The sequence below is a fragment of the Oryctolagus cuniculus genome, chromosome 2 (genome assembly GCF_964237555.1).
Source record: "Oryctolagus cuniculus chromosome 2, mOryCun1.1, whole genome shotgun sequence".
NCBI classification, from domain to species: domain Eukaryota; kingdom Metazoa; phylum Chordata; class Mammalia; order Lagomorpha; family Leporidae; genus Oryctolagus; species Oryctolagus cuniculus.
Genome location: NC_091433.1, coordinates 89,985,274 through 90,011,978, shown reverse-complemented (window position 1 = coordinate 90,011,978; position 26,705 = coordinate 89,985,274). Strand labels below are relative to the sequence as shown.

Genomic DNA, 26,705 nt, shown 5'->3' with positions numbered 1-26,705 from the left:
TAAAAGATTTATTTATGTATTTGAAAGCCATAGTTAAACAGAGAGAGGAGAGGCAGAGAGATAGAGACATCTTCCATCTGCTGGTTCACACCCCAATTGGCCACAATGGCAGGAGCTGTGCTGATCCGAAGCCAGGAGCCAGGAGCCAGGAGCTTCCTCCAGGTCTTCCCATGTGCATACAGGGGCCCAAGGACTTGGGCTAACTTCTACTGCATTACCAGCCATAGCAGAGAGCTGGATTGGAAGTGGAGCAGCTGGGACTCGAACCTGTGCCCATATGGGATGCCAGCATTGCAGGCTGCAGCTTTACCTGCTACGCCACAACACCGGCCCAGCCAATTAATTTTAAAACTAATTTCTAAAAGCATTCAAAAACCTACTCTGCTTTGTGGTTGTCAAACACATATAAGGATGAAGACACAGAAAATTTACAAAAACAAAAAACTGTGAAATTATTCCAACAACTACAAGTAATAATAAATTTGAAAATTAAGAAATTATTGCTATTACTTAGAAAATATGCCTTAGTTTACTCTCAAATTCAGTTACCTGATTGACATATAATGCTTGGAATTTGTACCTAAATTATTTAATAATATTAATAGATCATTACTTCTCTGGGTGGACATGTTTGCCACCATTTTGCAAATAACCCTAAAAATCACTTTATAGGTTTTTTCACAATTTATGACTGACTGATGCATGAATTTACAATCTGTTCAGTAATTTAGATGACATAATGACCAACAAATGGAATAATCTGATAACTGCTTACCACACCATTCTATTCATTAGTAATACTAAGCCAAGTATTTTTTTCTCTCTGTCTCTCTCTCTCACTGTCCACTCTGCCTGTCAAAAAAAAAAGCCAAGTATTTGATAAATACTCCACTTAAAGGGTTATATTTTTTCACATATGTGATTGAGAAGCAAAAAATGAGGTTTATATTATCAACCGCATAATTTTTCTTTTTTTAAAAATCGCTTCATTGATTTGGGGATTGGTTGGTACAAAAGAGAGAATTAAGAGGAAATGTACAGTAATCAATGTTGTTACAATTAAGAATATTATTATTAATTTTTGCTTTACTTTTCTTTAGTACATAAACTAAAACCATTAACTTGAACTTGAGGTATTATATACAATACATGCAGACTATGTAAAATACTCTTCATAACATTATATTTTAAAATTTCAGTAACCAAACATAAATACTGATTTGTATTTGGATTTAATGGAATAAGATAACAACCTTCAACTAGGGAGGGTTATACTGAGAATAAAACTCTTATAAAAATGCTTTGATCCACCTTTGTATTTATCTCACATTATACAATGTTCTCAGAGAATTCATTATGATTAAAATGCTGATTACAGCTTTAGTAACTTACTAATGAGAAAGTAAATTGGAAGGTGATACTTTATCTTGGTTTTCAAATAAGTGATCATAATTCTTTTTCTCAAGTATTTTGTACATATTTATTTTGGCTTTTTATTAAAATAAGGAGAATAGTTTTCTTTTCTATTTACATAAAGGGAACATGTTAACAGCATAATGACCCTTCTCACCATACACTCCTTCCCTCTATCCCTCAGATCCCCCCTCTTCATTCTTTTCTTACAATTTTTACAATGACATGGTTTCAATTTACTTTATAATCACAAGGTTAATCCTCCACTAAATGAAGAACTCAACAAGTAGTAAGTAGAATACCCAATGATCCTCAGGGATATGGACAATAATCAAATATCAAAATATCAATTTTGCTCACATACACTACTGTTTTTTGAACTGTATGTATTAGTTACCATAAATAAGGGAAAACATGATATTAGTCTATTTGGGACTGGCTTATTTCACTAGGATAGTGGTATCCAATTGCAGTTGCTTTGTTGCAAAAGAAAGGATTTCATTCTTTTTTATGGTTGAGTAGAAGTTCATCATGGATATATACCACAATTTCTTTATCCAGTCGTTAGTTAATGGACATCATGGTAGATTCCATATTTTATCTATTATGAATTCAGCTGCAATAAATATGGGGGGTACAGATAACTCTTTTGTATGATGAATTCATGTCCTTTGGGTAAATTCCCAGGAGTGGAATTGCTAGGTTATATGGTAGATCTATTTTCAGAGGAATCTCCATACTGTCATCAACAATGGTTGTACATGATGGTTGTACCCACCCAAAATGCATTAGGGTAACTTTTTCTCACATCCTCACCAGCATTTGTTATTTTTTGACATTTGGATATAGCTATTCTACCTGGATAATCACAATAACCTTAGATAACCTTCACAGAAAATTCCCTGATAGCTAGTGATTCTTAGCATATTTTCATGTGTCTGTTGGCCATTTGTATTTCCTCCTTTGAAAAATACATTTTTGGCTGGCGCCGCGGCTCACTAGGCTAATCCTCCGCCTTGCGGCACTGGCACACCAGGTTCTAGTCCCAGTCGGGGTGCCGGATTCTGTCCCGGTTGCCCCTCTTCCAGGCCAGCTCTCTGCTATGGCCTGGGAGTGCAGTGGAGGATGGCCCAAGTGCTTGGGCCTTGCACCCTCATGGGAGACCAGGAGAAGCACCTGGCTCCTGGCTTCGGATCAGCGCGGTGCACCAGCCGCGGCGGCCATTGGAGGGTGAACCAACGGCAAAAAGAAAGAACTTTCTCTCTGTCTCTCTCTCTCACTGTCCACTCTGTCCACACACACAAAAAAATACATTTTCATATCTTTTGCCCATTTCTTAACTAGATTTGTTGTTGCTGAGTTTCTTTTTTTTTTTTAAAGAAGAGGTTTATTTATTTATTCGAACATCAGAATTACAAAGATAGAGGAAGGGAGGGGAAGAAACAGGGAACGAGAGAGAGAGAGAGAGAGAGAGAGAGAGATCGTCCATCTGCTGGTTTGCTTCCCTGATGGCCTCAATGGCCTAGGGCTGGTCCAGGCTGAATCCAGGAGCCAGGAGCTTCATCCATGTCTCCCATGTGGGTGGCAGAGCGCCAAGCACATGGGCCATCTTCTACGGCTTTTCCAAAGCCATTTAGCAGGTAGCCAGATTGTAAGTGGAGCAAAAGGGACTCAAATGGCACAGATCTGGGGTTCTGGCATCACAGGCAGCGGTTTTACCTGCTATGCCACAACACCAGCCCTTGTTGAGTTTCTTAAGCTCCTTATATATACTGGATATTAATCTTTTATCAGATGTATAATTTGAAAATATTTTCTCCCATTCTCTCAGTGGCATCTTTATGTTGTTGAATGTTTCCTCTGCAATGAGGAAGCTTCTTAGCTTGAGGTAAATCCATGTCTATTTTTGCCTTTATTGGCTGTTTCTGGGGTGTGATACAAAAAGTTTTTGCCTATGCCAATGTCTTGCAGTGTATCCCCTACATTTTCCTCTAGTAATTTGATGGTTTCTGATCTTAAATGTAGATCCTTGATCCATTGTGAGTTGATTTTTTTTAAATAAATTATACAGTATTGGCAAGATGGCGGAATAGGAAGGGAGCACACTGATAGTCTGGGGAGAGACAGTTTAATAAAAGTGGAGATACTGCAGGTTCAAGGAAGAGTAGGGGAGGAAACAGCAGAAGAAACTCTTCCGGAACGCGTGACTCACAGCGGACCTGCGTGGAGAGCATGGGAGCCCACAGTTTGGGACATCAGTGGCAGACTCAACACACCAGCGCTGGAACGCGAGGTGAGCCGAACCTCAATAGCCCGAGACACTGGCAGGCAAGCAGAGAGAGGAGACTAGAGGGAATGACCCCCGGGGGGGGAAGTTCACAAGGCTAACTGGAAGAGAGAGAGAGAGAGAGAGAAAAAAAAAAAGGGTGACTAGTATGGACACGGGTTTCTCTCTCTCCGCTCACCTCTTAAGGGTGAGCAAGACAAAGAGCAGGCGCCATCTTGGACATACGTCATAAGCAGAGCGACCTCAGGTCTGCACCGGCCCTGAGCCTAGCAGAAAAACCTGACTCTGGGCGGGGCGAATTAACAGGAGATTAGGACCTAGTAAATTTGTGGTGCTACTGAACTGAGACTGTGAAAAAAGAGATGGTGGGGGAGAGAACTCACGGAATTCACGTGAGCACTCTCCAGAGACGCTACAATTCCGTAACTTTGGCAACCCAGTGAGAGGCTGAAGGAGAATTTGAGCCCACTCTGAGGGCCGAACAGATTCCCTGTGGGGATCTTGGGAAAGAGCTTCCAATCTCTGGCTCCTGTGGGTATATCATTTGCCTGCTAACTACCTCCAACTTCGTTCAGCTGTGCGGAATTACTTCCCTTTTGAATCAAAAAAAAAAAAAAAAAAAGAGAGAGAGAGAGAGAGATTTACCACGCCTAACCTGGGAGTGTCACCTTTGGCACACCAAACAGAGCTCTCAGGCCACACCCATCTCAAGCCCTAAGGCTCCATCAAAAACAGATAGTCCACTTAATCTAGAGTCATAGTATAACAAGAAAAAGCACCACAGTGAAGAAACCAAATATCTCCAATATGCCAAATAACAAACGCAAAAACCGAGGTAATAAAAACAAGGAAGTCACTATGACGCCCTCAAATGAAAAAGACACCCCAATTCAAGATTATGAAGATGATGAGATAGAAGAAATGCAAGAAGCAGATCTCAAAAAATTGATAAGAACATTAAGAAGTTCTCAAAAACAAATTCTGGAACTACACAAATCCTTAATGGACAAGATAGAAAATCTCTCTCGTGAAAATGAAATATTAAGGAGGAATCAAAATGAAACGAAACAACTAGTACAACAGGAAACTGTGATAGTGACTGAAGTGAAGAATTCAATAGATCAAATGAAAAACACAATAGAGAGCCTTACAAACAGAATGGGTGAAGCAGAAGAGAGAATATCGGACTTAGAAGACAGAGAACAGGAAAGGATACAGTCAGACCAAAGAAAAGACGAGGAAATTAGAAATCTAAAACATATTGTCGGGAATCTTCAGGATACTATTAAAAAACCCAACATTCGCGTTCTAGGAGTTCCTGAAGGCATGGAGAGGGAGAAAGGATTAGAAGGCCTTTTTAGTGAGATATTAGCAGAAAATTTCCCAGGTTTGGAGAAGGACAGAGAAATCCTAGTACAGGAAGCTCATAGAACCCCTAATAAACACGACCAAAAGAGATCCTCACCACGACACATGGTAATTAAACTCTCCACAGTGAAACATAAAGAAAAGATCCTAAAATGTGCAAGAGAGAAACGTCAGATTACTCTCAGAGGATCTCCAATCAGACTCACAGCTGACTTCTCATCAGAAACTCTAAAAGCTAGGAGGGAATGGCGAGATATAGCCCAGGTACTAAGAGAGAACAACTGCCAGCCCAGAATATTATATCCTGCAAAGCTATCATTTGTGAATGAAGGTGAAATAAAGACTTTTCATTGCAAACAGAAATTGAAAGAATTTGTTGCCACTCGTCCAGCCCTGCAAAAGATGCTTAAAGATGTGTTACACACAGAAACACAGAAACAAGGTCATCAATATGAAAGAAGGTAAAGGAAGGAAACCAAGGAAGGAAACCTCACAGCAAAAGATCACAGGGAATTCAAAGCATATATTAGAACTTATCTTTGGCAAATGGCAGGGCAAAGTTACCACTTATCATTAGTCACTTTGAACGTGAATGGCCTGAACTGTCCAGTTAAAAGACACCGATTGGCTGATTGGGTTAAGGAACAAAACCCATCTATTTGCTGCTTACAAGAAACGCATCTTTCCAACAAAGATCCATACAGACTGAAAGTGAAAGGCTGGAAAAAGATATACCATGCCAACAGAAATGAAAAAAGAGCAGGCGTAGCCATCTTAATATGGGACAACATAAACTTTACCACAAAAACTGTTAAGAGAGACAAAGAGGGACACTATATCATGATTAAGGGTTCAATTCAACAGGAAGATATAACAATTATCAATGTATATGCACCTAACTACAGGGCACCAGTTTATCTAAAAGATTTATTAACGGACTTAAAGGGAGACTTAGACCCCAATACAGTAGTAATGGGGGACTTCAATACTCCACTCTCAGAAATAGACAGATCATACGGTCAGAAGATCAACAAGGATACAGTAGATTGAAACGACACTATAGCCCAAATGGATCTAACAGATATATACAGAACTTTCAATCCGACAGCTAAAGATTTTACATTCTTCTCAGCAGTACATGGAACCTTCTCTAGGATTGACCACATACTAGGCCATAAAGCAAGTCTCAGCAAATTCAAAAGAATTAGAATCATACCATGCAGCTTCTCAGACCATAAAGGAATGAAGTTGGAAATTAGCAACTCAGGAATCCCTAGAGCATACGCAAACACATGGAGATTGAACAACATGCTCCTGAATGAACAATGGGTCATAGAAGAAATCAAAAGAGAAATCAAAAACTTTCTGGAAGTAAATGAGGATAACAGCACAACATACCAAAACTTATGGGACGCAGCAAAAGCAGTGTTAAGAGGAAAGTTTATATCAATAGGTGCCTACATCAAGAAATTGGAAAGGCACCAAATAGATGAGCTTTCAATTCACCTCAAGGATCTAGAAAACCTACAGCAAACCAGACCCAAATCTAGTAGGAGAAGAGAAATAATTAAAATCAGAGAAGAAATCAACAGGATTGAATCAAGAAAAACATTACAAAAAATCAGCCAAACGAAGAGCTGGTTTTTGGAAAAATAAACAAAATTGACACCCCATTGGCCCAACTAACTAAAAAAAGAAGAGAAAAGACCCAAATCAATAAAATCAGAGATGAAAAAGGAAATGTAACAACAGACACCACAGAAATAAAAAGAATCATCAGAAATTACTACAAGGACTTATATGCCAGCAAACAGGGAAACCTATCAGAAATGGATAGATTCCTGGACACATGCAACCTGCCTAAATTGAACCAGGAAGACATCGAAAACCTAAACAGACCCATAACTGAGACAGAAATTGAAACAGTAATAAAGGCCCTCCCAACAAAGAAAAGCCCAGGACCAGATGGATTCACTGCTGAATTCTACCAGACGTTTAAAGAAGAACTAACTCCAATTCTTCTCAAACTATTCAGAACAATCGAAGAAGAGGGAGTCCTCCCAAATTCTTTCTATGAAGCCAGCATCACCTTAATTCCTAAGCCAGAGAAAGATGCAGCACTGAAAGAGAATTACAGACCAATATCCCTGATGAACATAGATGCAAAAATCCTCAATAAAATTCTCGCCAATAGAATGCAACAACACATCAGAAAGATCATCCACCCAGACCAAGTGGGATTTATCCCTGGTATGCAGGGATGGTTTAATGTGCGCAAGACAATCAATGTGATAAACCACATTAACAGACTGCAGAAGAAAAACCATATGATTATCTCAATTGATGCAGAGAAAGCTTTCGATAAAATACAACACCCGTTCATGATGAAAACTCTAAGCAAACTGGGTATAGAAGGAACATTCCTCAATACAATCAAAGCAATCTATGAAAAACCCACAGCCAACATCCTATTGAATGGGGAAAAGTTGGAAGCATTTCCACTGAGATCTGGAACCAGACAGGGATGCCCACTCTCACCACTGCTATTCAATATAGTTCTGGAGGTTCTAGCCAGAGCTATTAGGCAAGAAAAAGAAATTAAAGGGATACAAATTGGGAAGGAAGAACTCAAACTATCCCTCTTTGCAGATGACATGATTCTGTATTTAGCGGACCCAAAGAACTCTACTAAGAGACTATTGGAACTCATAGAAGAGTTTGGCAAAGTAGCAGGGTATAAAATCAATGCACAAAAATCAACAGCCTTTGTATACACAGACAATGCCATGGCTGAGGAAGAACTTCTAAGATCAATCCCATTCACAATAGCTACAAAAACAATCAAATACCTTGGAATAAACTTAACCAAGGACGTTAAGGATCTCTACGATGAAAATTACAAAACCTTAAAGAACGAAATAGAAGAGGATACCAAGAAATGGAAAAATCTTCCATGCTCATGGATTGGAAGAATCAATATCATCAAAATGTCCATTCTCCCAAAAGCAATTTACAGAATCAATGCAATACCAATCAAGATACCGAAGACCTTCTTCTCAGATCTGGAAAAAATGGTGCTGAAATTTATATGGAGGCACAAGAGACCTCGAATAGCTAAAGCAATCTTGTACAACAAAAACAAAGCCTGAGGCATCACAATACCAGATTTCAGGACATACTACAGGGCAGTTGTAATTAAAACAGCATGGTACTGGTACAGAAACAGATGGATAGACCAATGGAACAGAATTGAAACACCAGAAATCAACCCAAACATCTACAGCCAACTTATATTTGATCAAGGATCTAAAACTAATTCCTGGAGCAAGGACAGTCTATTCAATAAATGGTGCTGGGAAAATTGGATTTCCACATGCAGAATCATGAAGCAAGACCCCTACCTTACACCTTACACAAAAATCCACTCAACATGGATTAAAGACCTAAATCTACGACCTGACACCATCAAGTTATTAGAGAACATTGGAGAAACCCTTCAAGATATTGGCACAGGCAAAGAGTTTCTGGAAAAGACCTGGGAGGCACAGGCAGTCAAAGCCAAAATCAACTATTGGGATTGCATCAAATTGAGAAGTTTCTGTACTGCAAAAGAAACAGTCAGGAGAGTGAAAAGACAACCGACAGAATGGGAAAAAATATTTGCAAACTATGCAACAGATAAAGGGTTAATAACCAGAATCTACAAAGAGATCAAGAAACTCCACAAAAACAAAACCAACAACCCACTTAAGAGATGGGCCAAGGACCTCAATACACATTTTTCAAAAGAGGACATCCAAATGGCCAACAGGCACATGAAAAAATGTTCAAGGTCATTAGCACTCAGGGAAATACAAATCAAAACCACAATGAGGTTTCACCTCACCCTGGTTAGAATGGCTCACATGCAGAAATCTACCAACAACAGATGCTGGCGAGGATGTGGGGAAAAAGGGACACTAACCCACTGTTGGTGGGAATGCAAACTGGTCAAGCCACTATGGAAGTCAGTCTGGAGATTCCTCAGAAACCTGAAGATAACCCTATCATACAACCCAGCCATCCCACTCCTTGGAATTTATCCAAAGGAATTTAAATTGGCAAACAAAAAAGCGGTCTGCACCCTAATGTTTATTGCAGCTCAATTCACAATAGCTAAGACCTGGAACCAACCTAAATGCCCATCAACGATAGACTGGATAAAGAAATTATGGGATATGTACTCTTTAGAATACTATACCGCAGTAAGAAACAACGAAATCCAGTCATTTGCAACAAAATGGAGGAATCTGGAACACATCATGCTGAGTGAAATAAGGCAGTCCCAAAGGGACAAATACCATATGTTCTCCCTGATTGGTGACAACTGACTGAACACCAAAAAGGAAACCTCCTGAAGTGAAATGGACACTATGGGAAACGGTGGCTTGATCAGCATAGCCCTGACTGTTAATGAACAACTTAATACATTATCCCTCTTAGTAGTTTTTTTATCTGTTCTACTTAATATGACTGGTTTAGATCTGTAATTGATGCACAGTTATTCTTAAGTGTTGAAAATTAACTGAAATGTGATCCCTGTTGAACATGGTGGTGGGAATGGGAGAGGGAAGAGATGTATAATTTGGGACATGCTCAGGCTGACTTGCCCCAAGTGGTGGAGTTGGAAGCATACCAGGGGATTCCAATTCAATCCCATCGAGGTGGCATGTACCAATGCCATCTCACTGTTCCAGGTGATCAGTTTCAGTTCACAGTTGGTCATGGTGGAGGGACTGGGAGTCAAAGGGAGCACATAGACAAGTCTAGTACCTGCTAACGCTAACCGATGGAGTAAATAAAGGGGAGAGTGATCCAACATCGGAAGTGAGATACTCAGCAGACTCATAGAATGGCAGATGTCCTAAATAGCACTCTGGCCTCAGAATCAGCCCTAAAGGCATTCGGAGCTGGCTGAAAAGCTCATGAGAGTATTTCAGGCATGGAAAGCCAAGACACTCTGGCAAAAGATCTCTGTGAGTGAGATCCCAGTGGAAAGAACAGGTCATCAAAGAAGGAGGTACCTTTCTCTGAAGGGAGGAGAGAACCTCCACTTTGACTATGACCTTGTCTAAACAAGATAAGAGTCGGAGAACTCAGAGGGCTTCCATAGCCTTGGAAACTCATGACTGGAGCATAGGGAGATTACTGATGCCATAGACAGGAGTGTCAATTGGTAAAGTCAACAACAGGAGTCACTGTGCACTTACTCCTCATGTAGGATCTCTGTCCTTAATGTGCTGTACATTGAGATTTAATGCTATAATGAGTACTCAAACAATATATTTCACTTTGTGTTTCTATGGGGGTGCAAACTGTTGAAATCCTTACTTAATGCATAGTAAACTGATCCTCTGTAAAAAAAAAAAAAAAAAAAAAAAAAAAAAAGAAATTATCAATTCCCAACTTGACTCTCACTGGGATTAAACATGACAATAGGTCTGCAAAAAAAAAAATTATACAGTATTGGTCTTGTTTCACACTTTTGCATGCAGAGATTCAGTTTTCCTAACACCAATTTTTGAAGTGACTGTCTTTCTCAGGGAGTCATTTTCACCTCATTTGTCAAAGATTAGTTGGTTGTGGATGCTTGGATTAATGTCTGGGGTCTCTATTCTGTTTCTTTGGTCCACATATCCATTCTTGTGCCAGTACCAGGCTATTTTGATTATAACTGTCATGTAATATGTCTTGAAATATGGTATTGCTGTGTCTCCAGCTTTATTTTCATTGGTTGGTTTTAGTTATTTGGGGCCTCATGTGATTCCATATTAATTTTAGGATCACTATTTCCAGATCTGAGAAAAAGATACTTGGCAGTTTAATTGGGATAACATTGAATCTGTAAATTGCTTTGCGTTGTATGGACATTTTGATATAAATTATTCAAATCCATAGACATGGATGATGTTTCTATTTTTTTATGTGTCTTGTCTTTCTTTCCTTAGTGTTTTGTAATATACATTGTAGAGATCTTCCACATTCTTGGCTAAATTTTTCACAAGATATTTAAATTTTTGTAGCTAATGTAATCAAATTAATTCTTTGCAAAATGAGGAAAGGGAGGGAATCTTCCTAAACTCCTGTAAGGCCAGCATCACCTTAATTACAAAACCAGAAAAGATACAACAATGAAAGATAATAATAAAAATATCCTTTGTATATACAAAGGCTATTGAAAATAGTTGCAAAAATTCATCAATAAGATACTAGCTAATTGGGGTTGGCATTGTTGTGGCACACAGCACATTAAGCTTGTGCTTGCAATGATATCTCATGTATGTGCCAGATTCCTGGAGGCTACAGTTTTAATCCAGCTCCTTTCTAATGTACCTGGAAAGAAGCAGAAGGTGGCCCAAGTCCTTGGGCATCTGTACTCATATGGGAGACTTGTAAGAAGCTCCTAACTCCTGGCTTCGGCTTGGCCCACCCCTGGCTCTTGCAGCCATTTGAGAAGTAAACCTACAGATGGAACATCTTTCTCTCTCTCTCTCTCTCTTTCTATGTGTGTGTGTGTATGTGTGTGTTCCTCCCTCCCTACTTCTCTTTCAGTCTTGCCCCTTCTCTCTCTGTAACTCTTCATTCCAAATAAAATATACCTTTCAAAAATACTTGCTGCTCAAATCCAACAACACATCCAAAATATTATTCACCTGGACCACCTGGGATTTATCACTGTTATGCAGACATGGTTCAACATACCCAATTCAATTAATATGATACATCACATTAACAAACTAAAGTAAAAAACCATATTATTATCTCAAGAGATGCAGAGACAGCATTTGATAAATACAACATACTTTCATGATTAAAAACAAACCTTAAGCAAATTGGATATAGAAGGAACATTCCTCAACACAATTAAGGTAATGCATGACAAATCCACAGCCATCATCTTACTGAATGGGGAAAAGCTATATGCATTTCTATTAAGATCAGGAACCACATAAGGATGCCTACCCTCACCATCACTATTCAATACATTTCTGGAAGTTTTAGCCAGAGCCATTAGACAAGAAAAAGAAATCAAAGAGATACAAATGGGAAAGGAGGAAGTCAAATTATTCCTGTTTGCAGATGATATGATTCTAAATATGGGGGAATGAAAAGTTTCCATTAGGAAATTACTGGAACTCAGAGATAACTTCCAATTTTCTTTTTATTTTTATGTATTGATGAGCAGCATTTATTTTTCTATAACTTGTGAATATCACAGATAAAAATGAGATAAACAGATTGGGAATAAAACTGGTATATTTTAAAGGCGCTGTTCTTCAACAAAGGCCTTGTTATTAAAATTATAAATTTCATTACAGACTACTTTAGCAATAAGAAAACAAATGTAAAAATCCTCAGTCACATTTTGTATTTTTATGTCAAAAATGACATGCTTTAAGGGAACAAATGTTGTACACAATGAATACAAACTTGTTACAAGTAGATAGAGGAAATTTCCCAGATGTCAATGCACTTTTCTCTGGGCAAACATCTCCAGGCAGACCACCCAAAAGCAGTGAGGAAAAAACATTAAACACAAATAATGAAGTACATTGATTTATATGTTACTTAATTGTTAAGGTGTCCATATCATCAATATCAAGGTGAGATGATGATGGAGACACAAATTGGAGTGGACACAGACTATCCTGAGGATTCTGTCATAACTCTCATTTGATTGCCTTATCCTATCTCCCAGAAACTTCAAATGATACCCATCTTCACATTCTTAGGCAGGAAGATGTCTATCTTTTTTTTGTTTGACCTGCATGTCAGGAACAATCTGATTAAGAGATCACACCTCTACACAAGTTCTTTCACTAGGCAAAAGGGAATACACAAAACTTTCCTTAAAAAGGAAGAATATGTAAGGTTAAATATTGAAAAGGCAAAGAGTTTCATTACTAACAAAACTTATTCAAGAGATGATGATAATTAAGTACATTAATCTCTTCAGTTTTCATGTCCAAGAAGAAAATTTGGTCTCTGGAAAACAGAAGGTACACTCTATCTAGAACAAATATTTTGAAACCATAAATTTACAGAGTATTTTTTACATGGAACTAATTTCAATGTATGCAGTAGCCAGTATTTGATATTTGTATATTCTCAAGTTCCCTAGTGAGGGAAGATGACTGAACATACTCTTGACAAGATGCCCAATATCTACCTCCTTCCACACAGAGGAGAACCAAACAAATATATTGCTGTATCTCAAGGTGAGTGCTGGAGGAAAAATACTGGAACTCAGTAGGAGAACAATACAAAAGCAATAGGATAGAGATTCCTGGGATGGCAGCATAAAGACTTGAAGAAAGCAAACCAGCAGATGTGATTTCCATTCACTGGCCAGGAAGAATCCTCACTGGTGTGTGGGGAAGCCTCAGCAGAGTTCATCTGCAGGATAACCTTAGCAGGCAGTATTGTCTATAGGAGGAATCCACAGGCATGACTATGGAATCCTTGGAAGCACCACAGCTTCCTGGAGGTCTCAAGGTAGTTTGCTGTGATTCAGAGAAAGAATTCACTTTACATCCCCTACAATGCCCAGAGCATAGGCTGCAACAGTATGGAACCGTCCTGGAAAACTGTCACTGTCAGAATCCACACTGCACTAGGGAACAGAGACCCTGTCAAACCCCATCCCTGAGGCCCCTCAGATATTCCACCAAACTAGCAAAAAAATTCTGTGGAGTCCTGAATCCAGCCAACAATGACCCAGCTCCCTAGCTCATGCACTAAAAGGGAGAGGGAGTCCAAAACAGCAGGGAATTCCTGCCCCTGCAATCCCAAAGGAAAGAATTTCTGCCCCTTCTAACTTAGGCCTATTCTTTAAATTCTTTCCCCTCCCCTAACCACACAAGATATCAATGGCTGCCACTGAGAACCACATAAGATAGGACTGCTGATAAGGGTACCTGTAATTACTACTCAGAACTGTATATACACTTGGTCTGTGCTCAGCACTGTGTACATGCCTGGCCTGTGCTGCAGTATTGGGCCCTTGCATAGAGAGCAGCCTTGGTCTTGCCCTTCCTTTCATCTGAGCGCCAACTTACATCCCATGCCCTTGGCCACTCACACACAGGCTGGTGGCCTGCATGACATGTCCTCCCCAGCACTATCACATATTCTGTGACTTTTGGTCCTTGCGGAACAGAGGTCAGATGTTTGCATGCTGGAGGCCTACAAACTCTACCAATCTTGTCACCAGTCAGTCTGTCTATTTCTGATCCTAGCATGCACAGTGGCTGGGTCCATAATTTTGGTCCATAATATTGCCCTGGATCCTTGCAGCTGCTATTATCCACTGCAGTAAGAGAAGTTATAGAGAGACTACACTATGGCATGCAACCAGAACTAAAATTAAAATGGCCTACAAAAATGACACAGGAAGACACATTTTTAGAAAAAGACCTTCAATCCTTGAACTCTGCCCTTTCCAACATGATAGAAATGATAGATCTACCAGATATGTAATCATTAACAGAAAGACACAAGATAAAACAAAGCAATAAAATGCCACAAAAAGAACACTACAGTGCTTAACTAAAGAAAGGGAAATTGATGAAACACTTGATAAAGAATTTCAAAGAATAATTAAAGGATACTCAAAAAAATAAAACAAAATACAGACAGAAATCAGTGAACAGAATAGATGAGAAACCCAGCAAGCAGAGAATAACCATAAAAAGGAATTCAGCAGATATTTTGGAGATGAATAATTCAGTAAGTCAAATAAAAAACTACATTTAAATCCTCAACAACAGACCAGATCAAACAGAAGGATATGTGAGATTAATACAGTTATTTAAGATTATCTCAGTAAAGCAAAACAAGACAAAAAATAATATATAACTATATATAATGTATATATATATATATATACACGCACACACACGCATGAATAAGAATGAAGATGGCCTCCATGATGATTGGAACATCACTAAACAAGCTAATATTTTCATAATGTGAATTTCTGAGGTAGAGAAGAGAAAGTCAAAGAGAACCTCTCCAAGGGGAAAAAAAAACTGAAAATTTCTTCAATATGGAGAAGTTTGGATATATAATTATAAAAAGTTCATAGGACCCTATATAGGCATGATCAGAAAACATCCTCACCACAATATGTTATAGTCAAACTCACAACAGTGCTACAAAAATACAGAATTCTAAAATTTTGGGGAGAAAAGTATCAAGTTACTTTTAAGGAAATTCACATTAGATTAATAGCAGATATTCCACCAAAACCTTGCAGACCAAGAAGAAATGTAATTATTTCTTCCAAGTTCTAAAAGAAAAGAATTTCCAGCAAAGAATACGTTATCCAGTTTACTTTTCATAAATGAGAAACAGCAACTTTCCAAGACATGCAAAACCAAAGTAATTCATCATTACCAGACCAGCCTTACTAAAGAAATGTGTCCTGAAAACAGAAACAAAGGAAGATAACTATCATCATGAAAATACTTGGAAGTATAAAAGCAACTAGAAAAATAACAGAGGTCATTCAAAATAAACAGAAGAAATACGAAAGAGAAAGTTTTAAAAACTAAGCCATTACTTCTCACAAATAACTTTTTTTATTTAAAAATTTTATTTGAAAGTCAGTTATGAGTGCAGGAAGGGGAGTGCATGTCACACAGACACCAGCGGGGAGAGTTGGGATGCCCAGGGCTCTGAGTCCACACATCAGTGCTGGAAGGGGAGGTGAGCTCAATAACCCGAGACATTGGCGGGGAAACGGCAGTCAGAATCTAGAGGGGAGCGGGAAAGTGCACCGGACACATGACCTGAGAGAAGGAAAAAAAGGTGGGGGGTTTCTCTCTCCGCCAACCTTGCAAAGGTTGCAAGGCTGCAAGGCTTGCAAGAGTTTGCAAGAGTTTGCAAGAGACAAAGAGCAGGCCCCCTCTCTGGATTTACATAACAACAGGGGAGAGCTAAGGAACTGAGTCACTACAATTCAATAGCCTAGGCAACCCAGTGGGAGTCCAGAGGAGAAACAGAGCCTGCACAGACTCTTTGGGTAGAAGCCAGAGATCGGAAGCTAAATACCATCAATTCTGCACAGCCACGCCATGCGGTATTCCTTACCCCCTAAATAAATTAAATAAATTAATTAATTAATAAATAAATAAAAAGAGAGAGATTTACCACGCACAACCTGAGGGTGTCACCTTTGCACACCCGTAACCCGGAAGAACCAAGGAGAGCTCTCAGGCCACACCCATCTCAAGCCTCCAAGGCTCCTCCAACAGCAGGCAGTCCACTTAACACAGACATAGTATAAAATAAAAAAAAATTAAAAAAAAACGCACAGTGACGAAAGAAGAATTAACTATGCCAAGCAACAAACACAGAAATCGAGGGAACAAGATTAACGATGACATTATGATGCCTCCAAATAAACAAAACACCCCAAGCCAAGATTATGAAGATGATGAAATAGAAGAAATGCAAGATATGGATTTCAAAAAATTTATGATAAGAACATTTAGAAGTTTTCAAAAGCAAATCCTTGAACTACAGAAATCCTTATTGGACAGGATTGAAAATCTCTCTCGTGAAAATGAAATTTTAAGGAAGAATCAAAATGAAACGCAGAAACTAGTAGAACAGGAAAGTGTGATAGTGAAGAGAAATCAAAATGAAATGAAGAGCTCAATAGATCAAATGACAAACACATTAGAAAGCCTTAAAAACAGAATGGGTAAAGCAGAAGAGAGAATATCGGACTTAGTAGATAGAGCACAGGAAAACATACAGTCAAACCAAAGAAAAGAAGTGGAAGTTAGAAATCTAAAAAATATTGTTGGGAATCTACAGGATACTATTAAAAAAACCAACATTCGAGTTCTAGGAGTTCCTGAAGGCATGGAGAGAAAGAAAGGATTAGAAGGCCTTTTTAGTGAGATACTAGCAGAGAACTTTCCAGGTTTGGAGAAGGACAGAGACATCCTAGAACAGGAAGCTCATAGAACCCCCAATAAACATGACCAAAAGAGATCCTCACCACGACACATGGTAATTAAACTTACCACAGGGAAACATAAAGAAAAGATCCTAAAATGTGCAAGAGAGAAACGTCAGATTACTCTCAGAGGATCTCCAATTAGACTCACAGCAGACTTCTCATCAGAAACACTACAGGCTAGGAGGGAATGGCGAGACATAGCACAGGTGCTAAGAGAGAAAAATTGCCAGCCCAGAATATTATATCCTGCTAAGCTCTCATTTGTGAATGAAGGTGAAATAAAGACCTTTCATAGCAAACAGAAATTGAAAGACTTTGTGGCCACTCGTCCAGCCCTGCAAAAGATACTTAAAGATGTGCTACACTCAGAAACACAGAAACACGGCCATCAATATGAAAGAAGGTAAAGGAAGAAAACATACCAGTAAAAGAGCATGGGAAGCTCAAAGCATATACTAAAAAATATCTCCGGGAAAATGGCAGGGCAAAGTCACTACATATCAATAGTCACATTAATCATTAATGGTCTTAATTCTTCAGTTAAAAGACACCGATTGGCTGATTGGCTCAAAGAAGACAACCCAACTATTTGTTGCCTACAAGAAACACATCTCTCTAACAAAGAGGCATGCAGACTGAAAGTGAAAGGTTGGAGAAAGATATTCCATGCCAACAGAAACCAAAAAAAAAGCAGGTGTAGACATATTAATATCAGAGAAAATAAAGTTTAATACAAAAACTGTTAAGGGTAACAAAGAGGGACACTATATAATGATTAAGGGTTCAATTCAACAGGAAGATGTAACTATTATAAATGTATATGCACCTAATTAGAGGGCACCGGTCTATTTAAAAGATATGTTAAGGGACTTAAAGGGAGATTTAGATTCCAATACAATAGTACTGGGGGATTTCAATACTCCACTCTCAGAAATAGACAGATCATCTGGACAGAAGATCAACAAGGAAACAGCAGATTTAATCGACACTATTGCCCAAATGGATCTAACAGAACTTTCAACCCTACATCTAAAGACTTCACATTCTTCTCAGCAGTGCATGGAACCTTCTCTAGGATTGATCACATACTAGGCCATAAAGCAAGTCTCAGCAAATTCAAAAGAATTAGAATCATACCATGCAGCTTCTCAGACCACAGCGGAATGAAGCTGGAAATTAACAACTCAGGAATCCCTAGAGCATATGCAAACACATGGAGATTGAACAACATGCTCCTGAATGAACAATGGGTCATAGAAGAAATCAAAAGAGAAATCAAAAACTTTCTGGAAGTAAATGAGGATAACAACACAACATATCAAAACTTATGGGATACAGCAAAAGCAGTATTGAGAGGCAAATATATAGCAATAGGTGCCTATATCAAGAAATTGGAAAGGTACCAAATAAATGAGCTTTCAGCACATCACAAGGACCTAGAAAAACTGCAGCAAACCAAACCCAAATCTAGTAGGAGAAGAGAAATAATTAAAATCAGAGAAGAAATCAACAGGATTGAATCCAAAAAAACATTACAAAAAATCAGCCAAGCGAGAAGCTGGTTTTTTGAAAAAATAAACAAGATTGACACCCCATTGGCCCAACTAACTAAAAAAAGAAGAGAAAAGACCCAAATCAATAGAATCAGAGATGAAAAAGGAAATGTAACAACAGACACCACAGAAATAAAAAGAATCATCAGAAATTACTACAAGGACTTGTATGCCATCAAACAGGAAAACTTATCAGAAATGGATAGATTCCTGGACACATGCAATCTACCAAAATTGAACCAGGAAGACATCGAAAACCTAAACAGACCCATAACTGAAACAGAAATTGAAACCGTAATAAAGGCCCTCCCAACAAAGAAAAGCCCAGGACCAGATGGATTCACTGCTGAATTCTACCAGACATTCAAAGAAGAACTAATCCCATTTCTTCTCAAACTATTCAGAACAATCGAAAAAGAGGGAATCCTCCCAAATTCTTTCTATGAAGCCAGCATCACCTTAATCTCTAAGCCAGAGAACGATGTAGCACTGAAAGAAAATTATAGACCAATATCCCTGATGAACATAGACGCAAAAATCCTCAATAAAATTCTCGCCAATAGAATATAACAACACATCAGAAAAATCATCCACCCAGACCAAGTGGGATTCATCCCTGGTATGCAGGGATGGTTCAACATTCGCAAATCAATCAATGTGATTCACCACATTAACAGACTGCAGAATAAAACCATATGATTATCTCAATTGATGCAGAGAAAGCATTCGATTTCAACACCCTTTCATGATGAAAACTCTAAGCAAATTGGGTAAAGAAGGAACATTCCTCAATATAATCAAAGCAATTTATGAAAATCCCACAGTGAGCATCCTATTGAATGGGGAAAAGTTGGAAGCATTTCCACTGAGATCTGGCACCAGACAGGGATGCCCACTCTCACCACTGCTATTTAACAGTTCTGGAATTTTTAGCCAGAGCCATCAGACAAGAAAAAGAAATTAAAGGAACACAAATTGAGAAGGAAGAAGTCAAACTATCCCTCTTTGCAGACGATATGATTCTTTACTTAGAGTATCCAAAGAACTCTACTAAGAGACTATTGGAACTCATAGAGGAGTTTGGCAAAGTGGCAGGATATAAAATCAATGCACAAAAAGCAACAGCCTTTGTATACACAAGCAATGCCACAGCTGAGAAAGAACTGCTAAGATCAATCCCATTCACAATAGCTAAAAAAACAATCAAATACCTTGGAATAAACTTAACCAAGGATGTTAAAGATCTCTATGATGAGAATTACAAAATCTTAAAGAAAGAAATAGAAGAGGATACCAAAAAATGGAAAAATCTTCCATGCTCATGGATTGGAAGAATCAACATAATCAAAATGTCCATTCTCCCAAAAGCAATTTATAGGTTCAATGCAATACCAATCAGGATAGCAAAGACATTCTTCTCAGATCTAGAAAAAATGATGCTGAAATTCATATGGAGGCAAAAGAGACCTCGAATAGCTAAAGCAATCTTGTACAACAAAAACAAAACCGGAGGCATCTCAATACCAGATTTCAGGACATACTACAGGGCAGTTGTAATCAAAACAGCATGGTACTTGTACAGAAACAGATGGATAGACAAATGGAACAGAATTGAAACACCAGAAATCAACCCAAACATCTACAGCCAACTTATATTTGATCAAGGATCTAAAAACAATTCCTGGAGCAAGGAAAGTCTATTCAATAAATGGTGCTGGGAAAACTGGATTTCCACGTGCAGAAGCATGAAGCAAGACCCCTACCTTACACCTTACACAAAAATCCATTCAACATGGATTAAAGACCTAAATCTACGACCTGACACCATCAAGTTATTAGAGAGCATTGGAGAAAGTCTGCAAGATATAGGCACAGGCAAAGAGTTTCTGGAAAAGACCCGGGAGGCACAGGCAGTCAAAGCCAAAATCAACTATTGGGATTGCATCAAATCGAGAAGTTTCTGTACTGCAAAACAAACAGTCAGGAGAGTGAAAAGACAACCGACAGAATGGGAAAAAATATTTGCAAACTTTGCAACAGATAAAGGGTTAATAACCAGACTCTACAAAGAGATCTAGAAATTCCACAAAAATAAAACAAAGAACCCACTTAAGAGATGGGCCAAGGACCTCAATACACATTTTTCAAAAGAGGAAATCCAAATGGCCAACCGACACATGAAAAAATGTTCAAGATCACTAGCAATCAGGGAAATGCAAATCAAAACCACAATGAGGTTTCACCTCATCCCGGTTAGAATGGCTCACATACACAAATCTACCAACAACAGATGCTGGCGAGGATGTGGGGAAAAAGGGACACTAACCCACTGTTGGTGGGAATGCGAACTGGTCAAGCCACTATGGAAGTCAGTCTGGAGATTCCTCAGAAACCTGAATATAACCCTACCGTTTGACCCAGCCATCCCACTCCTTGGGATTTACCCAAAGGAATTTAAATTGGCAAACAAAAAAGCGGTCTGCACCCTAATGTTTATCGCAGCACAATTCACAATAGCCAAGACCTGGAACCAACCTAAATGCCCATCAACGGTAGACTGGATAAAGAAATTATGGGATATGTACTCTTTAGAATACTATACCGCAGTAAGAAACAACGAAATCCAGTCATTTGCAACAAAATGGAGGAATCTGGAACACATCATGCTGAGTGCAATAAGCCAGTCCCAAAGGGACAAATACCATATGTTCTCCCTGATTGGTGACAACTGACTGAACACCAAAAAGGAAACCTGTTGAAGTGAAATGGACACTATGGGAAACGGTGGCTTGATCAGCATAGCCCTGACTGTTAATGAACAACTTAATACATTATCCCTCTTAGTAGTTTTTTTTGTCTGTTCTACTTAATATGACTGGTTTAATTCTATAATTAATACACAGTTATTCTTAAGTGTTGAAAATTAACTGAAATGTGATCCCTGTTAAACATAAGAGTGGGAATAAGAGAGGGAAGAGATGTACAATTTGGGACATGCTCAAGCTGACTTGCCCCAAATGGTAGAGTTAGAAACATACTAGGGGTTTCCAATTCAATCCCATCAAGGTGGCATGTACCAATGCCATCTCACTATTCCAAGTGATCAATTTCAGTACACAATTGATCATAATGAAAGGACTAAGAGTCAAAGGGAGCACATAAACAAGTCTAGTTCCTGCTAACACTAACTGATAGAATAAATAAAGGGGAGAGTGATCCAACATGGGAAGCGAGATACTCAGCAGACTCATAGAATGGCAGATGTTCCAAACAGCACTCTGGCCTCAGAATCAGCCCTAAAGCCATTCAGATCTGGCTGAAGTGCCCATGAGAGTATTTCAGGCATGGAAAGCCAAGACACTCTGGCAAAAAAAAAAAAAAGACAACCCTAAATGAAAGATCTCTGTGAGTGAGATCCCAGTGGAAAGAACAGGTCTTCAAAGAAGGAGGTACCTTTCTCTGAAGGGAGGAAAGAACCTCCACTTTGACTATGACCTTGTCTAAACAAGATAAGAGTCAGACAACTCAAAAGGCTTCCATAGCCTTGGAAAAACATGCCTGGAGCATAGGGAGATTACTGATGCCATAAACAGGAGTGTCAATTTGTAAAGTCAACAACAGGAGTCACTGTGACTTACTCCTCATGTAGGATCTCTGTCCTTAATGTGCTGTACATTGAGAATGCTATACCAAGTACTCAAACAGTATATTTCACTTTGTGTTTCTATGTGGGTGCAAACTGTTGAAATATTTACTTAATGGATACTAAACTGATCTTCTGTAAAAAAAAAAAAGAAAAAAGAAAAAAGAAACTATCAATTCCCAACTTAACTCTCACTGGGATTAAACATGACAATAGGTCTAATCTGATTTCATCATCATTAAAAAAATCATCTATTATTTTTCACTTTATGTTTCTGTGTGGGAGCAAACTGTTGAAATCTTTACTTAATGTATACTAAACTGATCTTCTGTATATTAAGAGAATCGAAAATGAAGCTTGATGTGAATGGGAGAGGGAGTGCGAAAGGGGAGGGTTGCGGGTGGGAGGGACGGTATGTGGGGGAAGCCATTGTAATCCATAAGCCATACTTTGGAAATTTATATTCATTAAATAAAAGTTAAAAAAAAAGAAAGTCAGTTATGCAGAGAGGCCGAGTGGCAGAGAGGCCTTCCATCCGCTGGTTCACTCCTTAGATGACTGCAAGAGCTGGAGCTGCACCAATATGAAGCCAGGAGCTTCCTCCGGTCTCCGATGTGGGTGCAGGAGCCCAAGGATTTGGGTCATCTTTCCCTGGCCACAGCAGAGAGCTCAATGAGTAATGCAACCATCTTTTTCCCATCAGCTCCTGGATTGGCAGGTTTGCTAAATTCCAAATCAAAATAAAGCTTGCACACAGCATTTTCAGGAATAACTTCATAGCAGTGCAAGAGATTTTTTCAGGATTTATAGTAAAAACAAAGCTGAGCATAGGTTGTTACAAGATAAATATGTTGTCCATCTCCCATTTTGTATTCCAAAGCAAATACATGAACATCCTGTGTACAGCTTTTAACGAAATTAGAAGCTTCAGTTTGACAATGAAATAGCTTCCAAATGGAGGGTGGTTGCTCTGGCCTGGACAGTCTTGGTCTATACACTGAGCACAGTGGATTCCTCCTATAATGAAATGCTCGCTCTTCAATCTGTTGCAGTTTTTCTTCCCACTTTCTTTGGCAATGTCTTTCAGTTTAGCAAGTTGATAAATATCATCTTGAATTTTAGCAGAAAATTTTGTGGCAACAGAAGTTCACTGGCAAATGATATGGTTCTCATACTCCATGGCATCACTCAATTCACACTGGAGTATACCCCGTGAAGACTAAACCCATCCAGGATCAGGTCCTAAAGCAGCTGTACTTCTCTCCTGGTTTCACCGAATGAGTGACAGTGCCCACTCGCTGTTCCTGGGCCGGTCCAGAAGCCCTCCTGCACATGTTCTCTAAATTGATCAGTTAAAAAGTATGGACTGGGCAGGCACCATGGCTCACGAGGCTAATCCTCTGCCTTGCGGCACCAGCACACCGGGTTCTAGTCCCGGTCAGGGTGCCGGATTCTGTCCCAGTTGCCCCTCTTCCAGGCCAGCTCTCTGCTGTGGCCAGGGAGTGCAGTGGAGGATGGCCCAAGTACTTGGGCCCCGCACCCGCATGGGAGACGAGGATAAGTACCTGGCTCCTGCCATTGGATCAGTGCAGTGGGCCGGCCGCAGCACGCTGGCCGCGGCAGCCATTGGAGGGTGAACCAACAGCAAAGGAAGACCTTTCTCTCTGTCTCTGTCTCTCACTGTCCACTCTGGCTGTCAAAAAAAAAATTAAAAAAAGTATAGACTGGATTAAAGGATTTAAAAGAAGAACCAATGATATGCTTCTCACAAGAAACTCTTTCCACCAAAAAACACACACGAAACTAATAGTAAAAAGATGGAAAAGAGTATTCCACGTGAGTGGCAATCATAAGTAACCAGGAGTAGCTATACAAATAGCAGAAAAGAGACTAAAATCTAGAAAAGGAAACACAAGTGGTCACTACTGAATCATCCGGTGATCAATTCAATGGGAAGATGCAATGATTGTCAATGTATTGACCCCTAATTCTAGAGCACATGGCTTAGTAAAAAAATCATGTATATCTAAAGGGCGGAATAAGCTCTATTACAGTAATTGCAGGGGGTTTCAACACTGCACGTTCATTCATAGACAATCAGACAACAATTAAAATGAAACATCAGCATGAAAGTATACCATAAACAAAGTGGACCTAAGAAACATTCTCAGACTATCCCATGGCACAGATGTAAGTTATCAGTACATGAACCATTATCAAGGATAGATTGCACATTAGGAGATGAATCAACTCTCAAAAATTTTTTTAAAAAATGAAACAATATCATGTGTCTTTTCTTTGTAAAATGGAATAAAACTAGAAATAAAAAAACAAAGGAAACAGAATTATACAAATATATGATGATTGAACAACATGCTATCAAATGAACAATGGATTATTGAATAATCAAAAGGAAAATTAGAAAACTCATTGAAACTAATGAAACTGGAAACATAGCATCTGAAAATTTATAGGATACATCAAAAGCAGTTCAGAGGTAAGTTTTCAGAAATAAATACATAAAAACAGAAAGATGTCAAATACAAAAGTTTATAATGCATCTAAAAACCTAGAAAAACAAGAGTAAATCTAAATCAGTAGGAAAAAAGAAATAATAATTAAGAACTAAATGAAACAGAAATTCAGAAAATAATACAAGGTACTGATGAAATAAAGAGCTTATTTTTCTTAATAAAAATATTGATAAGCCTTTGGTAGAACAAATAAAAAATAGAAGACCCAAATTAATAAAACTAGACAACAGATGCTGTTGGGGAAAAAGGGACACTAATTCAGTGTCTAATAATAATTGACATGGAATCAACCTAAATGCCCATCAATAGAGGACTTGATAAAGAAATTATGGGATATGTACTCTATAGAATACTATACAGCAGTAAAAAATAATGAAATCTAGTCATTTGCAATTTGCAACAAAATGGAGGAATCTGGAAAATATCGTGCTGAGTGAAATAAGCCAGTCCCAAATGGACAAATATCATATGTTCTGCCTGATCTGTTACAAATAACTGAGCACATAAAAGGAAACCTGTTGAAGTCAAATGGACACTATGGGAAACAATGTCTTGATCAGCTCTTGTCCTGACTGTTGAGAACAACTTACTATTTTATTCCTTTTAGTAGTTTTTTGTACTACTTAATACCATTGGTTGGATTCTTTAATTAAAACACAATTATTCTTAGTGGTTTAAAATTAACTGAAAAGTGATTCCTGTTAAATATGAGTGGGAATAAGAGAGGGAGATGTACAGTTAGGCACATGCTCACTTGGACTTACCCCTAATGGTAGAGCTAGAAACGTGCCAGGAGATTCCAATTCAATCCCATCAAGGTGGTATGTACCAATGCCATCTTATTTGTTAAAGTGATCAGTTTAAGTTCATAGCTGATCAAAAAGATAGGATTAAGTGTCAAAGGGATTACATAAATAAGACCAGTGTCTGCAAATAATACTTGATAGAATTAAAAAGGAGAGAATGATCCTACATGGGAAGCAGGATATGCAGCAGACTCATAGAATGGCAAATGCCCTAAAAAGCATTCTGGCCTCAGAATCAGCCCTTAAGGCATTCAGATCTGGCTAAAATGCCAATGAAAGATCTCTGTGAGTGAGATCTCAATGGAAAGAATGGGCCATCAATGAAGGAGGTACCTTTCTCTGAAGGGAGGAGAGAACTTCCACTTTGAATATGGCCCTGTCTAAATAAGATCGGAGTTGGTGAACTTAAGAGGCTTCCATAGCCTTGGCAGCTCATGACAAGAGCCTCTGGGGAATACTGACGTCATAAATAAGAGTGTCAATTGTTAAATCAACAACGGGAGTCACTCTGCACTTACTCCCCATGTAGGACCTCTGACCTTAATGTGTGTACTATGCGAATTAATGAGAAAACTACTACTCAAATAGTACTCTCTATTTTGTGTATCTGTGTAGGTGCAGTCTGTTGAAATCTTTTACTTAGTATATACTAAGTTGATCTTCTGTATATAAAGATAATTGAAAATGAATCATGATGAAGAATGGGATGGGAGAGGGAGTGGGAGATAGGATGGTTGCAGGTGGAAGGGAGGTTATTGGGGGAAAAAGCCGCTATAATCCAAAAGTTGTACTTTGGAAATTTATATTCATTAAATAAAAGTTGGAAAAAATAAAAAATAAAATCATAGATGAAAATTAGAGATTACAATTGATACCATAGAAATAAAAAGGAATATTAGAGACAATTACGAAACACTATATGCCAAAAAATTAGAATGCTAAAGAACAAATGTATATATTTATGGATATGTATAATCTACCAAAATGAACCAACAAGACATTGAAAACTTGATAGACCAATAATGAGTAATGAAATTATTATTAATAAAACATTTCTGAGACAAGGAAAGGCTAGGACCAGATGGCTT

At 38.5% G+C, this 26,705-nt stretch overlaps 1 protein-coding gene across 3 annotated transcripts in view; it reads right to left on the bottom strand.

Annotated features, from left to right (window-relative positions):
• Positions 1–26,705, bottom strand: part of LOC103352161 (disintegrin and metalloproteinase domain-containing protein 32) — a 175,236-nt gene that overhangs the window by 10,012 nt on the left and 138,519 nt on the right. The window contains exon 20 of one of the 3 annotated variants that reach the window (XM_070068593.1): positions 25,576–25,683. The exons of the other annotated variants lie outside the window; for them this stretch is intronic. Coding sequence (XP_069924694.1) covers positions 25,590–25,683 — 94 coding nt within the window. The 3' untranslated portion in view covers positions 25,576–25,589. Of the gene's footprint in view, positions 1–25,575; positions 25,684–26,705 lie in introns of those variants that run through there. 3 annotated transcript variants of the gene reach the window in all.